Genomic DNA, 23,728 nt, shown 5'->3' on the forward strand with positions numbered 1-23,728 from the left:
CAGTGCAGTCGCACCAGCAAAGTTAAATGAGCCTGCACAGGAGTCCACAGACTGGCCGGCTGAGCTGGAAGTGGGCTGTGTGGACATCCAGTTCAGAATGTCCCCAAGGGGCCCCGGCAAGTCTGACTGGAGGTCTGTGTCGGCCACAATTAGAAGGGGGGTCGGTGAGAAGCCTCTTGTTAAGAGGCAGTACTGAGGGGCCTCCCTGGTGGCGCAGTGGTTGAGAGTCCGCCTGCCGATGCAGGGGATACAGGTTCGTGCCCCGGTCTGGGAGGATCCCATATGCCGCGGAGCGGCTGGGCCCGTGGGCCATGGCCGCTGGGCCTGCGCATCCGGAGCCTGTGCTCCGCGGCGGGAGAGGCCACAACAGTGAGAGGCCCGCATACCGCAAAAAGAAAAAAAAAAAAAAAAAAGAGGCAGTACTGGGCTCAGCAAGCAGAGAGGACCCTGGGCTCCCGCACGACCAGGGCATGGGAGGCATACGTGATCTGCTTTGATTCAGTTTAGACTCAGAATCAAACTGACAGCCAAAGAGGAATGCTTTCCGAAGACAGTATGGAGAATAGCTTCAAGCCGGGAGGAGTGAAGAATGAATTCAGGTAGAAAAAGGACCAACTCTATGGGCTTCCCTGGTGGCGCAGTGGTTGAGAGTCCGCCTGCCGATGCAGCGGACACGGGTTCATGCCCCGGTCCGGGAAGATCCCACATGCTGCGGAGCGGCTGGGCCCGTAAGCCACGGCTGCTGAGCTTGCGCATCCGGAGCCTGTGCTCTGCAACAGGAGAGGCCACAACAGTGAGAGGCCCGCGTACCGCAAAAAAAAAAAAAGAAAAAAAGAAAAAGGACCAACTCTAAAGACCCTCTCTGTTCATCAAATGACCCTAAAGAGAGGGAAAGGCAAACCACAAAGCGAGATCAGATATTTGCGACCCACAGACCTGTGGTATAAGCCTGGAATGAAGGGTCAGTGTGATATGCTGCCTTGGCATTTGGCAAAATCAAGAGGGCCTTGACTGGACCAACCAAAATCCTCCTCCCCACTCTAACAGAAAGTTCCTTCTTGCCACTGATAAGGTCCCCTAGCTAAACAAGCCTCCTTACTGTTGGGGGTGGAGAGAACCAGGCACAGTTACTGTTCATCCTGCAAGTGGGTTTCAGTGCCCTGCCAGCCAATCACATCCTCTGTGGGAACCAGGGGTCACCCCACCCCCTTGCTACTACCACACCACCCCTTCCTGTTCACTCTGCTCCCAAGTGCAGCCCCCGTGCGTCCCTGCATGGCATGCGGTACACTCCTCCCTGGGGCTGTAAGTACATGTGATTAATACACCGTCAGTTGATACACCGTCTCACCTGTCCAGTATCGGCTGTTGTGTGTTTGGCCATCCCTGTCACCCTAGGGCAGAGTGACAAGGAGGTGATTAAAACCATACCCAACAGAGGACTAGCGTGGAAAGAACGCTTACAAATCATTACACAAAAGACCCAGACAATCCAGTAGGAGAACGGCAAAATACCTGAAAGAGCATTTCATAGAAAAAGGAAATCCAAATGGCCGACAAACTATGCAAAGACACTCAGTCACACCAGCAACTGGGAGAAAAGCAAATCAAGACTCCATGAGATGCCTTCGCAGGCTAGGTTGACAAAAACTGACAATTCTCACAACACCAAGTTCTGGTGAAATGGAGGAGGTGGAACTCTCCACCCCGCTGCTGGATGGTGGAGTGGTGCCATCACCATGGTAACAACTCGGTATCACCTAGTAAGGGTGACGGGTTCCTACCCCACAACCCAGCGATCTTACACACAGTCAGCTCTCTGGAGGATGCTTGCAAATGTTCATCAGGAAATACATACAGACATCCACAGACACACCCTCTCAGAGTTCCACACTGGCCTGGGGGCAGGGATGGTAGCACGTGCCTACAGCCATGAGGACAAGCCAACGACAGCTACTCTGGACGGTGTGAGACGACGAATCCCTTAGCAAAGCTGGGCGAAAGGAGAGGTCACCAGAGTACACTTCCTATGACTCTGTTTACATAAAGTTAAGCCAAAGGTCATACTAAATTACAGTGATTAACGATGAATTAAAAGTTGGCAAAATTGCAGAGAGAAACAAGGACACGATGATGTGGAAATGGTCATCTCTAGGCGGAAGGGGGTGGTGTGGTGGGAAAGGAGCAGACAGGAGCTTCTGCGGGCCTGGTCATGCTCTGTTTCATACCCTTGGTGACAGCGACATGTATGCCTACCTCACCTTATCATTAGCTTTAAAATGGAACCTACGTTTTATACATAGTGCTGCAGGTATGATACAGAAAGATCAAAAGGCACATAAAAATCAAACAAATCTAACTGGCAACCTGGACCCTTTTAACCTGTGATCAACCCTGAGCTGCAGCCACACCTCCCTATTGGGGCCCCTCCTAGACAGAGCATCCACCCAGGTCCACCCTGACATGAAGCCACCTCCAACAAGCTGACCTGGACCAGGTGGGTTCTCCCAGCAGGTGAGGACAGGTGGGTGACGGAGGGCAGAGGGATCCTTCCTGGAAAGCCCTGTGCGGCCAGGGACTTGCTGCTGCATTTTATGGTATCATAAGCCAGGCGCTCTGTCTTCCTCCTCTGTAACCTCTTCTCCCTGCTGGGACCCCTGCCCCAGAAACTTGGCCCACTGTCCCCTTTGACCTTGTACTTCCAGCCAGAGCTTTTACTTGGAGAAACAGCATTACACAGAGGTATTTTTTTGGTGAGTAGATTTCTCCAACTTTATAGTCACTCTGTGCCTTAGATTTTTTTTGGGGGGGTGGGGGGAAGTTGTGTTATCCACGCCTGTATTTCTCACTTCGGAGGCACTGCCCACTTGTGCCAAGCTGTTTGCAACTGCTCTCGATGCAGGAGCCCCACTTGCAAACCCAGTGCCTTATTCAGTGAGCATTCGGGCACGTGGGTATCTGCTCGGGGCTGGGGACAGGGCTTCTGCCTGACGAGCGAAGTGTGATCCAGCTCCTTAGGCCAACATCGCGTTCATTAACAGATCCGAAAAGCAACCCGGGAAGTTAAATTTTCTAAAAAACCAACGTCCAAACAGGAAGCACAGACTGTGCCCGCTGTGGGTGGCATTTGGCTCAGCCATACTCTTTCCCAATTATGTCCAAGGCATGTGATGCTCGCCCCTTGGATCTTTTTCCTGAAAGGTTTTCATGCAGAAGCCCCTTGAGCCCCCGGTCCTCATCAGCACGCTCATCTGCCAGCCCAGGTCTCTGCCTTGACCGCCTATGTTAATTCTAGATGCCAAAATGTGTTGGCGTCACCACCACGGATAAGTTTTGACTTTCCCTTAAAATCATTTTCTGCTTTGAGCTATTTTCTTCTTGCTTTTCTCTGTCAAACTGGAAAAGAAAGTTCTAGGAACTTTCATCAGGAAATTGCTGTACAAAAATCTATCGTGTGAATTTTGGAGTGTCTGAGTTTCTAGCGGTAGGAAGGACACACAGAGAGATACTGATACTTTTGACAGACTTAGAAGAAAGGAATTCTTGCTGCTCTTCCCCCAGCCCCCCAATCGCCAATGGTCCCCCAAACCCAGGCCACACAGGGCGCGGTGGGACCCAACGCCTGGCATGCCAGCCCGTGATGCCAACAGGGGGCGTCCCTGCTACTGTGAGGTCCTTGGCCTCCTGGCCCCAGCCCGCTGTCTCTGCTGGCCATGCCTCAATTGATGGCTGCCTCTTCCACGAGACAGGACATTGCCTTCCAGGTCCTCATCCTACCTCTGCTCAACACCCACCCCACCAGAGAGCATTCAGCTGCACTCTGTCACATGTAGATGTCTGAGTGGTGGGTAAGCACCAAGTTCTGGGGTCAAAGTGTCCGAGTTCAAATCCCAGCCCCACCACGTGCTGGCTGTGGGACCTCAGCTGCTCTGTGCCTTGGTCTTCTCATCTGTGAAGAGGAGTAAGTACCTATTTCATAGAGTCATCATAAGGACCAGTAAGTATAAGGAGAATGGACCTTCTAAGTGCTTTAACCATATTAATGCATAGAAGGGACTCTTAATAGTGCCTGGTACATAGTAAATGCTCAATAAATATTGGCTACCTTTTTATTAGTCTTTAATGGCTTAACAGATGAAATCTCTCAACAAAATTGCAAACCCTTAAGGTTTAAAGAATCTCACATGGATTTGCAAATGAAGCGACTGACAAGGGATTAATCTCCAAAATATACAAACAGCTCATGCAACTCAATATCAAAAAAACAAACAACCCAATCAAAAAATGGGCGCAAGATCTAAACAGACATTTCTCCAAAGAAGACATAGAGATGGCCAAGAGACACATGAAAAGATACTCAACATCACTAATTATTAGAGAAATGCAAATCAAAACTACAATGAGGTATCACCTCACACCAGTCAGAATGGCCATCATCAAAAAAAAAATCTACAAACAATAAATGCTGGAGAGGATGTAGAGAAAAGGGCCCACTGTCCCCTTTGACCTTGTACTTCCAGCCAGAGCTTTTACTTGGAGAAACAGCACTACACAGAGGTATTTTTTTGGTGAGTAGATTTCTCCAACTTTATAGTCACTCTGTGTCTTAGATTTTTTTTTTGGGGGGGTGGGGGGAACTTGTGTTCAACTTGTGTTGAACTTCTCCTACACCGTTGGTGGGAATATAAATTGGTACAGCCACTATGGAAAACAGTATGGAGGCTCCTTTAAAAATCTAAAAATAGAGCTACCACATGACCCAGCAATCCCACTCCTGGGCATACACCCGGAAAAAACTATAATTTGAAAAGATACATGCATCCCAATGTTCATTGCCCCACTATTTACAATAGCCAAGACCTGGAAACAATTTAAATGTCCATCAACAGAGGAATGGTTAAAGAAGATGTGGTATATATACAATGCAACACTACTCAGTCATAAAAAAGAATGAATGCCATTTGCAGTGACATGGATGGACCCAGAGACTGTCATACTGAGTGAAGTCTGACAGAGAAAGACAAATATCATATGATATCACTTACATGTGGAGTCTAAAAAAATGGTACAAATGAACTTATCTACAAAACAGAGATAGAGTCACTGATGTAGAAAACAAACTTATGGTTACCAAGGGGGAAAGGGTGGGGGAGGGATAAATTGGGAGACTGGGATGGACATATACACACTACTATGTATAAAACAGATAACTAATAAGAACCTGCTGTATAGCACAGGGAACTCTACTCAATACTCCCCGATGATCTACATGGGGATAGAATCTAAAAAAGAGTGGATATATGTATACGTATAACTGATTCACTTTGCTGTATACCTGCAACTAACACAACATTGTAAATAACTATACTCCAATAGAAAAAAAAAAAAAAGAACCTCATATGGACCATTTGAATCACTGCATTGTCTGTGGATGGGTCCTGGGCTTGTACTGAGTAATAAGCAAGTTTGAGTTGAAGTGAACTAAACTGAAAGCAGAATTCCTAAATGGCAACCCAAATCCTCAGCATCAGAAAAGCACTAGGTAGAGTGGTGGCGAGTTTGGGCTCTGCGCTCAGTGGGCCTGGCCTCAGCCCTGCTCCGCTCCTTGCCGGCTGGGCCCCCTTGGTCTCATCCTCTGTCAAGTGGAGGTGACGGGGCAGCTGTGTGATGGGCACCAGGGAAGTTTCTCGTCCACCCACTAGCAAGCATACAGCGAATCCTAAGTAAAAAGGGGGAAGAAGATGACGATTTGGGTAAAAGCTACAAGTATATAGAAGTTAAATGTGGAGATCATCCATCCTGGCCTCACCTCCGCTGGGGAGCGTGAGGGCTGACTCGGTGTGTGTCTGGGTCCGCAGATAGGCACTTAATAAGCATTCAAATGGGTCGGGCATGGACAAATGAGAGTTGGGGTCATTTTCTTACTCTGGAAGGGCCATTTCTCTGGCCCTTCCAGAGTAAGAAAATAATTCATAAAGGTGATTCTAAGTTGCTCCAGAATTTCAAATCAGAATTCCCAACTTACTTAGTTCACTCTGTCATGTATGGCAACTGGGTCATCAGGTAATTCCAAGAGTAGAAATCAGAACAGTGCAAATCCTGTTTCCCCAAACAGCTCTGGCCACACTCCCAGGCCATTCTGGAGTGGACACCTGTTGGCTTTCCATCAGCGCCTCGCACTGCCTGATCCTGTCCACTCAGTACAAAACCCAAGCCCCTCCAAAGAAGCACCCCACCTCCTCAGATCAGCCCAAAGAAGCCGTGCTGATTTGATGGGGTCTCATCACTACTCCAGCAGGAGACGAAAATCAAGATGAAACTGCTTTCCTGACTCCTTAGGGCTGAGTGAGAACCAGCCTCTTCTGACGGCTCTCAGAGGAGAGGACCCCCAGCCTCGTGCACCCTGGAAATGGGCTGAACCACAAAGGTCAGATGGATTCACAGTAATGCAAAGGTATCTGCATTGCAAAGTAAAAAATGCTTTTCTGGGCTACAACACACAGTGACCCACCAAGGAAAAACATGGATGGTGGTTTTGATCTACATACAGCATCGTCTGCAGCAGCAACGGGAGCAGGGAGTGGCTTCTGAGGAAAAGAATGACCCAGGACGATGTGGAATCCTGGGCCATTAGGGAAGCTGGGGTCATCACCGCCGGCGGAGCGGGGATGAGCTGCCCACACAGCAAGGCCGCAGTGCTCCCAGGCAGGTGCGGCTCCAGAGAGGCCACCATGGTCCTCCAGCATCACCCAGCCAGTGATTTCCTACGAGCAGGCACCCAGGGCAGCTGCCACCCTCCTCATCTGTGTCCTGGCCGTGCATCCACCCACGTGTGGGAGTCAGGGGTGGGGGGCTCAGCAGTTTGGTGGGGCTTTTTGGGAGGAGAAAGAAGAGAGGACGTTTTAGCCCAATCAGTCCCACAGGTGCTCCTGGTACAAGCTTCCTTCCAGGTCGGTCTCTGTGGGAATAAACGATGGTGTGGCGGGAAATGGAAGCCTGGCCAGACGCCTCCGAGGGGCCCTCCAAGGTGGACCCTCCACCAGCCAGGTGCTGCTCTGTGAGTCAGAGCATCCTGACGGGGTTACCAGGGAGCCTGTGAGGCTCAGGCTGAGAGGAGGGAGTGTGATGGAAGATGGGAGGGGGGAGGGAGAGGGGGGGAAGGGGGAGAGAGGGGAGGGAGGGAGATGTGGGAGGGAGGGAGATGTGGGAGGGAGGGAGATGTGGAAGGGAGGGGGAGGGAGGGAGATGGGGGAGGGAGGGGAGGGAGATGGGGGAGGGAGATGGGGGAGGGAGGGGAGGGAGGGGGAGGGAGGGAGGGAGATGGGGAAGGAGGGAGGGAGATGGGGGAGGGAGGAGGAGGGAGGGGGAGGGAGGAGGAGGGAGGGGAAGGGAGGGGGAGGGAGGGAGGGAGATGGTGGGGAGGGCCCGGGACCTCACGGCACTCTCTCTCCTCCGCACCCCACCTGGCTCCGCAGGACAGGACAGCAGAGCTTGCCCTCCTGCCCAAACCTTCCTTTTTCCTCAAGTCCTTCCTGGTCCAACAACATCTCCCCAGAGTATTTCACTGCCCCCCTCCCGCCATCATGCCTGGCACTGAACCCTTACCACCAGCAAGCGTCACAACCTACCGCATCTCAGTTACATCTCCAGCGACCCCCAAACCCCCTTCTGTCCCCAGCCGTCTGGTGCACATCCCTCCCGCAGCTCTCAGGGGACCTTGTCTTCCTCTGCAGGTGTCTGTCAGCCTCCGTAAAGGCTCTGAGCTCTGCTAACTGTGCCGTAGGCGCACGGCTCCTGGGCGGCTTCTGGGGCACCGGAGGGTGAGGACCTGCACCACAGCCCCTGTTCCAGGTCTTGCTTGTTCCAGGATGACACAGGCCTGCACCTGCCTCCCTCAGGAAGCCTCCGAGGCTTGGCCTCGGCCTGGTGGAGGGCACTCCTTGACCCTCGTCACACACAGACTCCCGCACACCTGCAGCGCCCCGGCTCTGAGATCTGAATGGTTCTCGAGGAAGGAGGATCACACGTACTGGCAAAGGCCATCAGAACAGGAACTCACCGGTAAATGCCCAAGGAGAGGCGTGATGCTGTCGGAAACGTAGAGGATGCTGCCGTCCGTCGTCACAGCGATGATGAAGCCGTCTAATGCCTGCGGAAAACACAACAGGTGAAGGCTCTTCCGTCGTGCTTTTATGGACGAGAGGGTCACCGAAGCCAAGGACCCCGGGTTCGGATGCCAACTTTATTTCGTAACCCTTCAAATATTTTCACGACTAACCTCACAGCACTTTCCTGTCCGGCACATAAGGCGGTTTCTTACACAGAATTTGTCTAGTCCAGGCAAACTGCTTGTAAAGCACAAAAAGGCTTGGTGAAAAACGGGACCTACTGGTGTCATGAAACAGAATTTAGCCATGGAAATTACCTAACTCGTTTTTTTTTTAAATGTCTAATTAGGCTTAATCTTAAAAGTACAAAATGAAAACATCTAGAATGTGTTTCAAATAATCTGAAATAGCAATCCTATGACAGTTATAACAACTGCAATTTCAAACACCAAGGCTTGCATAACTTCAGAATATAATCATCTCAAAACATGTGATCAAAACCTTTGGGCAGGAGCTTCTTTCATAAATCCTTTGAGGATGGCTACCACACTTGTGGCTTTGGGCATTTCTTCGTGTTCCACTTTAACAATCTCCAGAAGGATATCTCCACTACCACAGTTCTTTAGGAACATGAAACATCGAAACAAAGCATAATGATTCATTTCAGCCTGCCAGATAAATCCCTTCAAATTATCTGTGTCTTGTACGGCCTTTAAAGTTCTCCAGGACTTGCCGGAAAAGAAAAGGGTTACCTCCGTCAGCACCATTCCAAAAAGCCTGCATTCCATCCTCAGAAGACCAGTTGCTTCCTGCGCCGTGGAACTGAGGCTGGGAGCTATGACCGTCCATGATCACGGACTTATGCTGCTCCTCCGTGGTGGCCATGCACAGAGACGTCATGGTGCCTTCGTGAATAAGGCCGTGGAGACTGGTCACACTCAGAAGCCTGTGAATGTCTCCTTTTGCTTTTTCATCTGATTCTTTTTTTTTTTTTTTTGGTGGTACGCGGGCCTCTCACTGCTGTGGCCTCTCCCGTTGCGGAGCACAGGCTCCGGACGCACAGGCTCAGCAGCTATGGCTCACGGGCCCAGCCGCTCCGCGGCATGTGAGATCCTCCTGGACCGGGGCACAAACCTGTGTCCCCCGCATCGGCAGGCGGACTCTCAACCACTGCTCCACCAGGGAAGCCCTTCATCTGATTCTTTAACCTCAACAGGAGTATAGCTCAGAGCAGCATGTAGCAGAAAGGCAAGCTTCTTCTGAAAGAGATGAGCCACCCTTTGGATCGGGCATACAACATCCTCAAAACAGCTGCTCGGCTAGGACTGTATGTGGTTCTCCCCACCCCTTTCCTCACAGATCCTGTTATTTTTCAGCCCTTGAATATACTTGTCCAATTCAAGCCTGAAACGCTCAAGTCCTTTTTCAGACCCTCCTGAAAAGCAGACCGTATACTCAAGAGTTATGTCCGGAGTCCGTTGTTGCTGTTTAGGGAAGCGGTTTTTCTTGTGGAAAAGGCAGTGGTGACAAATGACCCTGTAACCTGGAGTTCTCAGCTCCACACATGCAAACACCACCCAGCCCTTCAAAGACCGCTGCCTTAGAAAGACGCTTCACGGTGAAACTGCGCGGCTCTGCCTCCACTTGGGAGGGTAGATTAGTATCCGCCAAGGAGAGGCTGAAATCATCACCAGAGGGAGTTTCTGCATCTGCGCTACTTGGGCTTCCACCATCGCTGTCCGCGCGCTGCTGTGCCCATCTGCTTCCGCGGTAGCTGCAGACACAGTAGCAGCTGCCGGGCGGTGGCTTCAGTCTCCGCTCCTCGGTGGGGCCGCCCTCCTCGCTGCTCTCTAGCTTCCCCTCACCCCCATCCAGCGATTCCTGCCAGGAGGGGAGCATGGCGGTGGCCTCTGAACGGCCCTGTACCTAAGTAGTTTTAATGATACGTGTACCTTTGGGCCGAATCAGAAATATCACAATTACCCATTAAAAGATGTCAGCGATATTTTACAGTCCTTGTCCTCCTATCCTCAATATCACTTTGAGTTCACTGGTAAACATTTACTAAAAGATACCAGACCTCACAGAGGTATTAAAAAAAAAGAAAAACTGTGCCTGCTGGTTGGCGTAGACCTCTGCTTACATCCATTGCCATAGAAAGACCTCCTGAAGGAAGTGTTTGTAAAGAACATTCACATGAATCCACCAAAGTGAAAGGTAAGGACCGACGGGGAAGTGCTGGGTAACTCAACCAGATCCATGAGAACAGCTCTCCCTCGGTATCCACAGGGGATTGGTCCCAGGACCCCTGCAGACACCAAAATCCACGCATGCTCAAGTCCCTGAGAGTCGCCCCCATATCCGTGAGCTCTACATTCTCAGATTCAGCCAACCTCGGATGCAGAACCCACGGACATGGAGGGCCCACTGTATTTCAAAATAACTGGAAAATTCATTTGTTTAGAAGTTTTTACTGAGTGCCTGCTCTATGCTAGATGCACTGCTCTGGGTGCTCATGAGAGAAAAGATATAGGCCATCCATGTTTTCTCACAGACTCACTGTTTTGTTTTCAGATTCCTTATCAGATGCTCATGATGCTCTCATAAGACACATGAGAAAGGTGATTTCTAAAATTCAGACTCTATTCAGCAGAGAATGGGGTCATCCTGGCAACTGGCTCTCTGGGCACATGGATGAGACAGAGGAGATTAAAAACAAAGTCCACCTCCCCAAACACAAACTTTTGAGGACGTAATAAGCTCAGGCAGACCATCCCTGTAAACTATCCCTGTTGCCTCACTGACTGTATTGTTAAAATAGCATCTTCTGCAAACATGGGAGTTTTTCCACTTTGGGAGAAAAACCCCCAAACTGAAATATGTGCTTAGAAAGTTCTGGAAACATTTTGTATGCACTCAGCTATATCCTCCTAGGGTGTTACTGAGCATCTGCACAGCCAAAGGGCACGGATTCCTTCAGGGTAGGAGGGTGTGGCCGAGTGCACAGCAGTAGTAAGCGGAAATAGTCCAGTAAGTGTGCAGAGAAGGGCACCCACCATCACCACGCACCAAAGTGGGAAAGAGTTCTTTTCACCAGGAAAATTAACATGTGGGTCATTTACTGTTTAACACTTACATACTGCAGGATTTAAGACGGAAAAATATATTAAAGTACATTTCTTAAGTGGACCTCATCCTCTTGGAATTTAGCTGTGGTTTTCAACTGGGAGCAACTTTGCCCCCCTGGGGATATCTGGCAATGTCTGGAGACATTTTTGGTTGTCAATTCTGGGGTGGGTGCTCCTGGCATCTAGCGGGTAGAGGCCAAGGATGCTTTGAAACATCCCACCTACAACACACAGGATGTCACTACAACAAAGAATTATCAGGTCCGAAATGCCAATAGTGCTGAGCTGGAGAGATTCTGGATCAGATTTATGGCCCATGGTGAACACCGAGGTACATCCTAGTGAACTTTATTTCTTTTTCCCTTAAGTATTTTTCTAAATTAAAAAAAAAATCATATTAGCAGTGCTCCTGGAAGTGAATTTTTTTGAACAGGTGGAGGCACTGTTGATGACGTCAGCTGGACCATTTTAGAAAAAGTAGATTAGAATATCAGGAAAAGCAGGAGCAACATACATTCTCTTCTTGCACAGGGAGCCCATGCCCTCTTGAATTTGTAAAGCAACTGGGTGTGAAAAAGCTGAAGGTATTTATAGATGGAAGATAACGCTCATCAGCCCATTGGCGTTTTCCATCAAATGCACGAGAATTACATCGAGTCACTGCTTTAAGAATGCTCGCGATGGTTGTAGAAGTCCCATCAGCAGCATTTGAGAGGGACTCAATAGAACGTGATTGAAAAGCGGTGTGCCCCTCTTATTGCAATGGGGATTTTGGCAGGAGCTTCAGGGATGCCAGAGATGCCATAATGGCCCGAGTTTCATACCTGCCACACACCAGAAGGAAATGAAACCACCCCTTTCTGCCAATTCCTGGCTCTGATAGAATGTTTTTTGTCTTCTCTGGGACAACATCTGGGCTAAGACAAAAGATGGCTGTAGCTTTCCTGAACAAAATTCAGAAATACCACACACTCCCTAATTGCCAGTCAATAAGAGCTTTCCCTTTTTTGAGTTTACTTGTTCCAATGCTTATAGCCACCATCTTGGCCAGTTTACACTCAACCAGCTTGGCTGGTCTGCGACCAAGTCATTTTGTTCTTTCAAATTCCAGAACTGTATGAGTTCTCAAGGAGTCTGGTCTGGGGCTTTTTTGGGAGAAGAGGGAAGAAGGAGGGATTCATATCCAGACAGCACAAGCAGTGCAGTTCCCTGGGGCCTGACGGGTTCTGTCCTGGGTTTCATCTTCATTTAAAAAGGAACCTCCTGGGGGTTTCCCTCGTGGCACAGTGGTTGAGAGTCCACCTCCCAATGCAGGGGACACGGGTTCGGGCCCTGGTCTGGGAAGATCCCACATGCCACGGAGCGGTTAGGCCCGTGAGTCATGGCCGCTGAGTCTGTGCGTCCGGAGCCTGTGCTCCGCAATGGGAGAGGCCACAACAGTGAGAGGCCCATGTACCGCAAAAAAAAAAAAAAGGAACCTCCTGGTTATGAAGACATGGCATCTGATTCCTCATGCTCCCTGAAATGGCTCTGAACAAAGGAGGGGGATATGCAGCTGGAGTGGGACACACACTATGGAGAAGTTGCATCCTGGAAAATGAGAGCATCGTCCTGTGGGAACCATCATGGGGAAGGTACAGGAGGCTCCAGTCACCCATCTTGTCTACTGAGGGGCAAGAGGGTAGAAGAGGAGCCTAAAACAGTCAGAGATAAGTCAAAAGTTCTAGTCGGTGGGTTTCCCATATGCCTCAAAGATGCAATTCACCCAGAAGGTCCACTTGTTGTATAGGCTTAATTTTGGGTCCAATTCACTCATCTAGCATGATTTCCTTTAGACTGGCTTTAGGGAGTCTACACTGGGAGCAGAGGAAGGTGCATAAAGCATATCCATACAAATCTAAAATCTTCTTTTTCTAGAAATTTCAGTCTCCTAAGTCTCAGTTCAGCCCAAATTTTTGTCTTTAAAATAAAGACTGTTATAAGAGGCAAAGAAGGACACTACATAATGGTCAAGGAATCAATCCAAGAAGATACAACAATTGTAAACATATATGCACCCAACATAGGAGGGCCTCAATACATAAGGCAAATGTTAACAGACAGAAAAGGAGAAATTGACAGTAACACAGTAATAGTGGAGGACTTTAACACCTCACTTACATCAACAGATCATCCATACAGAAAATCAATAAGGAAACACAGGCCTTAAATGACATATTAGACCAGATGGACCTAATTGATATTTATAGAGTATTCCATCTGAAAGCAGTAGAATACACATTCTTTTCAAGTGCACATGGAACATTCTCCAGGTTAGATTACATGCTGGGCCACAAAGCAAGCCTCAGTAAATTCAAGGAAACTGAAATCATATCAAGCATCTTTTCTGACCATAACGTTATGAGATCAGAAATCAGCTACAAGGAAAAAAAAAACTGCAAAAAACACAAACACGTGTTTTGGAGGCTAAACAATATGCTACTAAACAACAAATGGATCACTGGAAAAATCAACGAGGAAATCAAAAAATACCTGAAGACAAATGAAAATGAAAACACGATAATCTAAAACCTACTGGATGCAGCAAAAGCAGTTCTAAGAGGGAAATTTACAGCGATCCAAGCTTACCTCAGGAAACAAAAAAAATCTCAAATAAACAACCTAACCTTACACCTAAAGCAACTAGAGAAAGAACAAACAAAACCCAAAGTTAGCAGAAGGAAAGAAATCATAAAGATCAGAGCAGAAATAAATGAAATAGAGACTAAGAAAATAATAGAAAAGATAAATGAAACTAAAAGCTGGTATTTTGAAAAGATAAACAAAATTGATAAGCCTTTAGCCAGACTCAGCAAGTAAAAAAGGAAGAGGGCCCAAATCAGTAAAATTAGAAATGAAAAAGGAGAAGTTACAACCAACACTATAGAAATACAAATGACCATAAGAGACTACTACAAGCAACTACTATACATTGTTAACCTTATAAAAGTCCTGTTCCCTCAAATACTTTTGATACCCTGAAACTCCTTGGGGGGGGGGAAAAGTTGTGCTACAGACTTTTTAAGAGGGTTATATGCTAGAGGGTTATGTGTTTTAATTACTTTTCCCTAAGAATTAAAAGATAAAATGATTTCTGTGAAGTAGCATAATGATGCATTAATTCAACATGATATTTCACAAGCTCCTCTAAATTTAACATACTTAAAATGCATTGCTTCTGGAGAAAGTTCTGTATTTTCTTTAAATATAGTTCACATGCAGATTTAAGTATCTTTCATTTCATGCAAATGTACATTAATGCTTTTATATTTCATAATATTTGGACATCTTCATTCTGGCATTTTCTTACTCCAGTAACTTTCTGTTTTCTGCACAGTTAATCTATGTAAATTAACGTTTACATCAGTCTTATATAGGCACATAAAATGAGATCTAGACAGACAGATCCCAAAGAGCCATTCTCTAAAACCCTGCCAGGAACCACAGACACAGCCAGTGTCTAACTTCCTCTGGCTGAACCCATCCATCCCAGGTTTCTTCTTCTAATTCAAGGGCCCAGACATGCCATGTCTGGGGCTTTCTCTCTGTCCACCATTGTATCCGAACACTCCCAGTCTTATCCCCAGTTCAGAAGTCAGCACCATCTGGATGTTTTTGCAGTGACTTATCCTCATCTGTATTGAGAAGTTTCACCCATAGAGAAACATGATGTTGAAAAAGGCCAGCCACTCAGATCAGTCAGATTTCCTCAAATCCAGCCCAGCAGATGGGCGTGGGCCCTTAACTTTCCGGAGGAAGAAATGTGAGCATCCTTCTTGGCACAGAGAGACCACGTGCTGGGTGGGGAGGCATAGTCACGTATGGCTGATATCCACACGTCATGTTGATGGAATAGGAGATCAAGTTAAAAGCATTATTTTTAAAAGAGGACTTTTGCTTTCAAAATGTGTCCTACTAAGGGAAAAATATATAATTGCTGCATCATATTCTACATAAATACAGGGCAGAGATGTAATCCCCTCACTCTCCCTACCTCCAACTCTGTTCCTGTCTGGCTCCCCCACTAGGTATCCTCTGGTTGGGAGATGTGAGTGGGCTGGCAGTCACCATGGCAACGGTACACACTTGCATTGAGTTTGGGGATTCTCGCTTCTACTGCCCAACTCGGTAGCCAAAACATAAGCAAGAGCAGGCAGATTTTTCAAGAGTCTATCTGTTCCCAGCCCTCTTTGCAGGGTCAAGAACAGTTGTTTACTTTGGGCACAGGGTCTTATCTGGAGCAAGCAGCTACATTTTAATTTGCAACCCGTTAAGCTAATTGGAAAGTGCATTTCACCTCCAACATCAGCTGGGTGAATTCTTCGTTACTGAGGAATGAAGGCTTCCAGTCCTGCTGAATGTCACAGATTTCCGTTTGCGCTGAGACTTCTAAAAAAAAGCATAAACAAGTTTTTAGATGGGAAGGCACCTAGAAATTGGAATTAACAGATGAAGCACACATTATTTCTATGTGATTTTGTGTAAACGTGTAGTTTAATGAAAGAAGCTGATATAAGGACATAGGTTACTCTGGTTTCTGAGGACTGGGTGCTTTGGATACAATGGGCTTAAAAACACCTCTTGACGTTTTCACACCCCTTTAATGAGGCTTCTGTGAGGAGAGAACCCCACCCTCTGCACTGGGTGTAGTGCCTACAATTAGCAGGTGGCACCATGCCCTTGAATTTCTACATGACAAAGCCCATCAGCAGTTGGAGTTAGGTGGTTGCCACCTCTCAAGGCAACAGGAACAAGGACAGGGATGGAGGGTCACACCCTTAAGCTGCTTCTTCATGGTTAAGGTGAAACGAAATGCTTTAGCGAGCTGGTATTTTCAAAATTCCAGAAACATCTTAGGTGTGTAGTATCTAACCCACTGTGTCTGTGCAGATTGTAATGTATTTATCAGCATTTCCAGTTCCTGAAGTATAATGTGCTATACAAATCCATGTTACTTAGTTGCTTTTAAGGCCAGAATTTACTCTTCCCAAAACTTTTTTGGGTTAATCTGTACTTTGCCCGTTTCAAGTAACTACCTTGTTTGGAAGACATTTTTCATATTTTGTAAATTTAATAGTCATTGGTCTACACAGGACTCCTTAAACACTCTAGTTCTCCTGCCCTTTTGTCTTTTCTTTTCTTTATCATAGTTGATTGAAATTGGTTTTTACTATTCATGACTCAGAATAATTTCCTTCTGCTTCACAACTCAGTAACTTCATGTAAATTCTTAGGATTTTTGTCAAGTTTGGGAAAACACCAATCAAGTTTCTTTCCTATAAAAACTGTAAGATTTCAGGGCATTTCACTTTTTTTTTGGTTTACTGACTAATCTTCAAAGCTCTTTTTTTTAATTTTTATTTTTATACAATTTTAAAGGTTACTTTCCATTTACAGTTATTATAAAATATTGGCTCTATGCCCTGTGTTATACAATACATCCTGGAGCCTATCGTACACCCAATAGTTTGTGCCTTTCAATCCCCCAGCCCTGTATTGTCTACCCCCTCCCACTGCCACTGGTAACCACTAGTTTGTTCTCTATATCTGTGAATCTGCTCCTTTTTTGTTATATTCACTAGTTTGTTGTATTTTTTAGATTCTACATATAAGTGATAGCACACAGTATTTATCTTTCTCTGACTTATTTCGCTTAGCATAATGCCCTCCAAGTCCATCCATATTGCTGCAAATGACATTATTTCATTCTTTTTTATGGCTGAGTAATATTCCACTGTATATATGTACCACATCTTCTTTATCCATTCATCTCTCATTGAACACTTAGGTTGTTTCCATGTCTGGCTTCTGCCTTTTTGAAAGAGGGTGCTTTGTTAATAAAATATCTCTGATAAGATTATTATAGGGAGCTCAAAAGCTATACTGAATATATTTGTTTTTCCTTCAGTTTATCCTCCATCTTTAACCAATGTTTTGCCCCACTTTATGTACTAAGAGGTTTCTTTAGGGGTTATTTTCTTGTTGCTAAGAAAAACCCACGTAGCTCTGATTTATCTCTTTACCTCAGAGAGAATCATATTCTGTTCAACAACTTCCTAGAAACTGCACATTGTTCAGGCAGATAATCTATAAACGTAAACGAGGAGAGACGCTTAAAGGCCTTCTCCTTTGACGCTGTGCTGTTGGTAGTTTCTCCGCAGGGAGTTTGGCGAGTTCATCCTGCCATCTGAGTGAACGGATGTGAATGAACTCAGTGGTCACTCCTGAATGAAGATGCTGTGAAGGGTGAGTTACACGTGTGACTCCGTAAACCTTCCCGAGTTCCGTCACCCCACATTCGCCGCGGGGAAGAGATCTCCCTTCTTGATTTCTGAAAGGATATTCGCTGCTCTTGCACACAACTGAAGTTTTGTCTTTCATGATTTGAAAGGAGCACAAAAGAACCACTAACAGCTGTTGGTCACTGAACACAGGAAGAAACCCAGGAAAGGAAACCGTGGTGAACAGGTAGTCAGCCAACAGCACCGAAGGGCCACCAGCGGGGACCAGTATGGGGACCCCTCTCAGCTGATGCCACTGGGGCCACAGGCTGTGCCCAGTGAAAGGCATCCTGGGAAGCAGAGGCCGGGCGCTACACACACATCTGGGCCAGTTATCGTTCTGGGGTCCCAGCTGAGCCAAAGAGGAGAGGGTGAAACTCTCCGTTCCTCAGATCAACGACTGCGACCCTTTTACCACTTAGAAAAGAGATGGAGTTGTGGCTATGCTTATCAACTAACCCATAAATACCCTCCCCCTTTTCCCAACACATACGCTCATCTGTAAAATTCCTCCGACCATTAGGATCAAACTGTAGATTAATCATTTGCCTAGGAGAAGAGCCTTTCTGGCAGCCCAAATCTGATATAGACAAGGACAATCCAACTTAATGGTAAAGGAAATGAAAGACCCATTTCTTTTAGATCATTCAGTATGACTAGATACTTTCTAAAACAACAGCATAATAATACTGAAAGCTGCCATTTCATTCACTTTGATTTTCAATAATCTGATTACAGCCCTTGCAAGTTAAGGCTCCATCCATAGCATGTTAAAAAATATACAGATAAAATGTCTCCAAGCAAGTTAAACTGGGAAATCGAATTCAGTGTTATAATCACACCTCTACTGGCATTTTACGGGAACAATATTACAAGCTATAGGTGACAGGGCAGGATTAGCAAAGCAATACCGTCAGAGTGGTTTCTAAACAGCAAGGGGAGCACAACCATCTGGGAGCAAAATTGCAGGGAAACATTGCCATCAGAAGCTGAACCCCCAAAGTCCACCATAGTTTAAGTTGTACTTGTGCCCTAGAACGCTCACCTCCCAATAGCTCATGCTATGCATGAACAAGCAGGTATGACTTTGGGTTATATATGGTCAAGGAAGAGTCTGGAAAATGGGGCAGAAAACAGGCTGGATGGGGTAACTGTCACCCTGTCCAACAGGGACACTTCTCCTTGTTCTGCTGCCATCTCCACCCCACCCCTGCTCACCAAGGCAGACGTATGGAAGGGGCAAGGATGAGGACTAGCATTTGATGTTGGGAGAAAATGACACTGAATCAGCTGAGACTCGCACAGGAAGAGGACAGCACACAGGTCAGCCTGGTCCTGTAGAAGTAACATCTTGACAGGTGTGGATAAGGCTGCCCGATATGCCTTGCTATTTACATAGTTTAGGGATTTCTCTCCTGTAATAGATACTGGTGACACAACATTTCCCTACAGAGAAACACGGTCAGATTCTCATTTTGATTTGGATTACTTCAAAGAGAAAAAGTATGCATTCCAGGATCAAGGTGTATCTCCCAAGCTGAGAAAACAGGGATGCTTGACGGATTATTGAGAAAAGAGCTAAATAATTATAATGACTACCTGCACCTAATCGTCATGCCTGATGTATCACGTGGTCTACCTTCAGCGTGAAGGCAGAAAGCACACCTAAATCCACAGTTCTTAACCCTGGCTGCATGCTGGGATCACCTGGGCAGCTTTAAAACTACTGATGCTTAGGCCTGACCCAGGGGTGAGCTGGTAAAAGGCTCTCCACACCCGCAACAGTAGTGTTTGCCTGTTTTTATGGTGTAAATACTCAGACCCTGGCTTATTTCTAGCTGCCAACTTGATGTCAACTGGCTTGTACAACTCTTGAAAATTTAACAATCACCTTTTGCAAGCTGGTTCGAGCCGGCTCCGGCTCATAACCCGGGTTCCACCCCTAGAAATTCTGAGGTGTTGGCCTGTGAGGTGTGACCCAGTTCTATGTATTTTTAAAAGCTCCTCAGGTGATTCTAAGGGGCCACCAAGGGTGAGAGCCAGTAGTCTAAATGGCCACACTAGTAAACAGCTACAGTGTAGCTATGGTGTCTCTATCTATAAGAGTCCCATAAATCACGTCTTGTGGAGAAGCAGTACGGTATAATGTTAAAAACTTGGGCTCTGGAGACAGAATGCCTGGTTTAGATTCTGTACCTTCCTGGCTGTCTGATAACAGTGGTCTAACATCTCTGTGCCTCGGTTCCCTCATCTGTGACCAGGTACCAACCCAAAGGGCCACTGTAAGGCTCAGATGAGTTACACTCCAGTGAGTTACTCTATGGAGCCCTTAGAACAATGCCTGCCTGGCTCAAGGTGAGCCCCGAATTAATGCTAACCATGCTATCCTCCACTCCATTGCAGATGCTTGTGGAGTTCATGTCCATTTGGATTATAAGTTAAGTTATTGTTTGTTTTTGTTTTTTGCTTTAATCTAAATTTTGGTCCAACCATTATGTTTCTCAATAAAATATGTCTTGGATTTTCTATTTTCTTTTGAATGTGGAATAAGGATGAGGGAGATCTGGGGTTGATCCTGGTTGCATTTCAGGGGCTGTGTGGAGCAGGCCTTAGTTTTAAGAAAAAGGTGAGATGGACACAGGCACTCCTGCTGGTAGGAGGCTGCATTTCTGCTGACTGATCCTTTCCAGGTCCCAGATTTGACAATTCTGTAATTCCACAGTGGACAGAGCCCAGCATAAATGTCACACTGATGAACTTGATCTCAGCTGTCCTATTTCTCAGTGGCACTGACCTAGTTTGAGTAATTTGCACACAATATCTTGGTAATCAAACCAACCTGCTCTTTCATTTAGCTAAATCATCATTTAGCAAATATAACCATTCTGCTTAAATTATTGGGGGCAATCAAATATTGCTGCAATACTTTATTGTTCTTGTTCCCGGCTTGACTGTTCTTCCCTGACTTTTAACAAAAGCAATTAACATATTCTTTACTCTCCCCTGGGCAGCTTTGGGGTAAAAAAGGAGATATATCATTACTGTCACATTTGTAATAGGTATATACAATTATTACAGAAATAATAAAAGAATAACAAGTATAATGAAACTTTCTAGTGTCCCAGCTGTGCCCTCTGCCATGAAATCATCTTGTCTAGGAAAATGTTCAGTGAAGGAGAAGCATCACGGTAAGCACAGAAGAACTGTAATTATCTCCTCAGTAATCTGACATTTCTGACTTTAATATGTTTGGTGTCATGGCTAAGGAAAAAAAAAAGAATTCTGTTCTTGCTTGTTAGTAGCTCCTGAACCCTCCCCTAACTCTTCTTCAATTTTTTTGTACCATCCACAGGGGAGCAGTAGTGCAGGGTGGGCCGTGCTAAGAGGTAAAAGGGTTGGAAGGAGAGTAAAATGGAGACAGGATGATTTGAGAAAGACATAAGTTCAAGGATGGATTCAAGTAATAAATTCATATAATGGAATACTAGTACCAATGAAAATGAATTAGCCATTGCACTGGAAGAACACAGATTAGTCACACAAACATCATGTTCATAATGTAGGATTTCATCTGAGTAAGGGCCCAACAGACGAAACCAATCTCTAGTATTAGAAGTCAGCCAGAGAATACCTTTGGGGAAAGCAGAGGTAAATAGGAAGGGGCAACTATTGGGGAAGCTTCTATTTCTTGACCTGGGTGTTGGTTTCCTGGCTGTATTCACTCTGTCATAACTAATTCAACTGTACAGTTACGATCTGTGTATTTTCTGTATGAGTGTTATACCTTTATAAAGTATTGAAAAGTTAAAAAAAAAAGAGTGGAGTGCTGGAATAACTAGATAGTCACATGTAAAAGGATGAATTTTGACTCCCTACCTTACTCCATATACAAAAAATTAACTCAAAGTGGATCAAATAAGTGTTTAACCTATGGCTTATATCTAACTGCTTAAATTATAGCTTAAAATTATAAAACTATTAGAGGAAAATATAGATTTAAATCTTCATGACCTTCATCGACAATAGTTTCTTAGATATGATACCTAAAGCACAAGAAACCACCACCAACAACAAAAAGATAAATTGGATATCGTCAAACTTAAAACTTTCTTATGTCAAAGGACATCTTTAAGAAAGTGAAAAGACAACCCACAGAATGAGGAATGTATTTGCAAATTATATATCTGATAAAGGTCTAGTATCCAGAAATCTTACAACTCAACAGCAAAAACATAAATAATCCAATTAAAAATGGGCAAAGGATTTGAATAGACAGTCTCTAAAGAAGACATACAAATTTGCCATGTGCCAATAAGCCCATGAAAAGCTCAACATCATTAGATATTAGGGAAATGGAAATCAAAACCACAATGAAATATCACTTCTTATCAACCAGGAAGGCTATAATAAACACACACACACAATCAGACAATAACAGGTGTTGGTGAGGATGTGGAGAAACTGGAATCTTCATACATTGCTGCTAGGAATGTAAAAATGGTACCGCTGCTATGGAAAACAGTCTGGCAGTTTCTCAAAAATTTAAACACCAAGTTATCATTTGACCAAGCAATTCCACTCCTAGGTATACCCAAGAGAACTGAAAATATATATCCACTCAAAAACTTGTATAGGAATGTTCACAGCAGCATTATTTAACAGCCAAAAAAGTGAAAATAGCCCAAATATCTGTCAACTGATGAACAGATAAGTGAAGTGGTATATCCTCACAATAGAATATTATTTGGCCATAAAAAGAAACGAAATACAGATACTTGCTAAAATAAGGATGCTAAGTGAAAGAAGCCAGAAACAAAAGACCACATATCGTATGATTCCATTTGTATGCAATGCCCAGAACGGGCAAATCTATAGAGACAGAAAGTATTCAATAGATCAGTGGTTGCCAAGACTTGGAGGGAGGGTGGAAACGGGAAGTAACTGCTAGTGGGGTCCAGGGTTTCTTTGGGGGATGATAAAATTAGATAGTGTCTACGGTTGCACAACCTGTGAGTATACTAAAAGCCAGAGAACTATAAACTTTAAAGTAGTGAATTTTATGCTATGTGAGTTACATCTCAATTAAAAAATGGATTTGATATTAAGTCAATTAATTATTTTTTCCATGGTATTTTTTTTCCTTCTTCCTAAACTCTTTGGTAGAAGGCCAAAGAGTTTAGGGGCAGAGGCAGCAATGGATGGAGACACCAGTACCATCTGATCCACTGGAAAATGAATACCTGGGCATGGCAGGGCTATACGAAAAGGCTTGCTCCAGCCATTTTTAATCAAGATGTCCCATTGTTACTGCCGCCCTGCTTGGGTTGGGTGCGACCTGTGAGTCTGCTCTGGATTCCCTCCTCTGGCTGAGAAAGCAATTGGGGAGGTGAGTGTCCTGTCCCAAACCTGCTGGAGACAGGGTTTTTCTAGAGGGTGGAGTGCCTTGGAAAGAGGAAACCTATGACAGAGGAGATCGGGTTTGCTGGGGAGAGAGAACCAAGCAGGAAGACCAACTTGATGAAGTTATTGCCAAATGGAAATGGCAGGAACGGAGTAAAAACGGAAAGAAGCGTAACCATTACCATTGTGCTTCTGCAGGAATCCGATGACCTTCTCCAGCACGGTGGTCTTGTCCATCTTCCGCGTGTTGCCAGGCAGCATGGAGCTGAGCTCTTTGATGAGAACATTGAACTGGTCCCGACGCTTCTTCTCAGACTTGTTTCGAGAAGCTCTGTCAATGCAAAATGCACAGGTTACTGGAACATTCCACTTCTGGAAGCCTTCGTTACAGGACGGAGGCACTTTCGGTCAGAGTGTGTTCTGCTGAGATCATCTAATCAAAACTTTTCAAGGAAAGAAACGTGTGCCATATTTCCGAGCTGAGTAACAGGGACAGAAAAAATGTTACGCTAGGCTCCTGGCCACAAAGAGAGACGGTATCAGTGAGTCCTGACTCAGATGCAAAATCTTACAGATCGGCTCTGGAGCCAGATGCTCTGACTCCAGAGAACAAACGACATGCTGATTATCAAGATAAACAGCCCCGAGGGGTTTGCTCTGACAGTCTGTCCTCAGGCCCAAACCAGGTCCCCTCCAACCCAGAGCGCCTAGCCCGATGCCAAGTCATGAGGGATAGCCAGGCATCCTGAGTGCCCAGGGCACACGTCCTGCC

At 45.7% G+C, this 23,728-nt stretch overlaps 1 protein-coding gene and 1 pseudogene across 4 annotated transcripts in view; both read right to left on the minus strand.

Annotated features, from left to right (window-relative positions):
• NPAS2 (neuronal PAS domain protein 2) overlaps positions 1-23,728 on the minus strand; it is a 192,078-nt gene that overhangs the window by 50,138 nt on the left and 118,212 nt on the right. For 3 of the 4 annotated variants that reach the window (XM_060117277.1, XM_060117278.1, XM_060117279.1), the window contains 3 exons: positions 23,139-23,287; positions 15,573-15,664; positions 8,060-8,149 (listed from right to left, as the gene is read on the minus strand). In XM_060117277.1, coding sequence (XP_059973260.1) covers positions 8,060-8,149; positions 15,573-15,664; positions 23,139-23,287 — 331 coding nt within the window. The remainder of the gene's footprint in view (positions 1-8,059; positions 8,150-15,572; positions 15,665-23,138; positions 23,288-23,728) is intronic. The other variant, XM_060117280.1, reaches the window with a different exon arrangement.
• Positions 8,603-10,007, minus strand: LOC132502032 (protein Njmu-R1-like; annotated as a pseudogene).

This window comes from Mesoplodon densirostris, chromosome 14 (genome assembly GCF_025265405.1).
Source record: "Mesoplodon densirostris isolate mMesDen1 chromosome 14, mMesDen1 primary haplotype, whole genome shotgun sequence".
Classification (NCBI taxonomy): domain Eukaryota; kingdom Metazoa; phylum Chordata; class Mammalia; order Artiodactyla; family Ziphiidae; genus Mesoplodon; species Mesoplodon densirostris.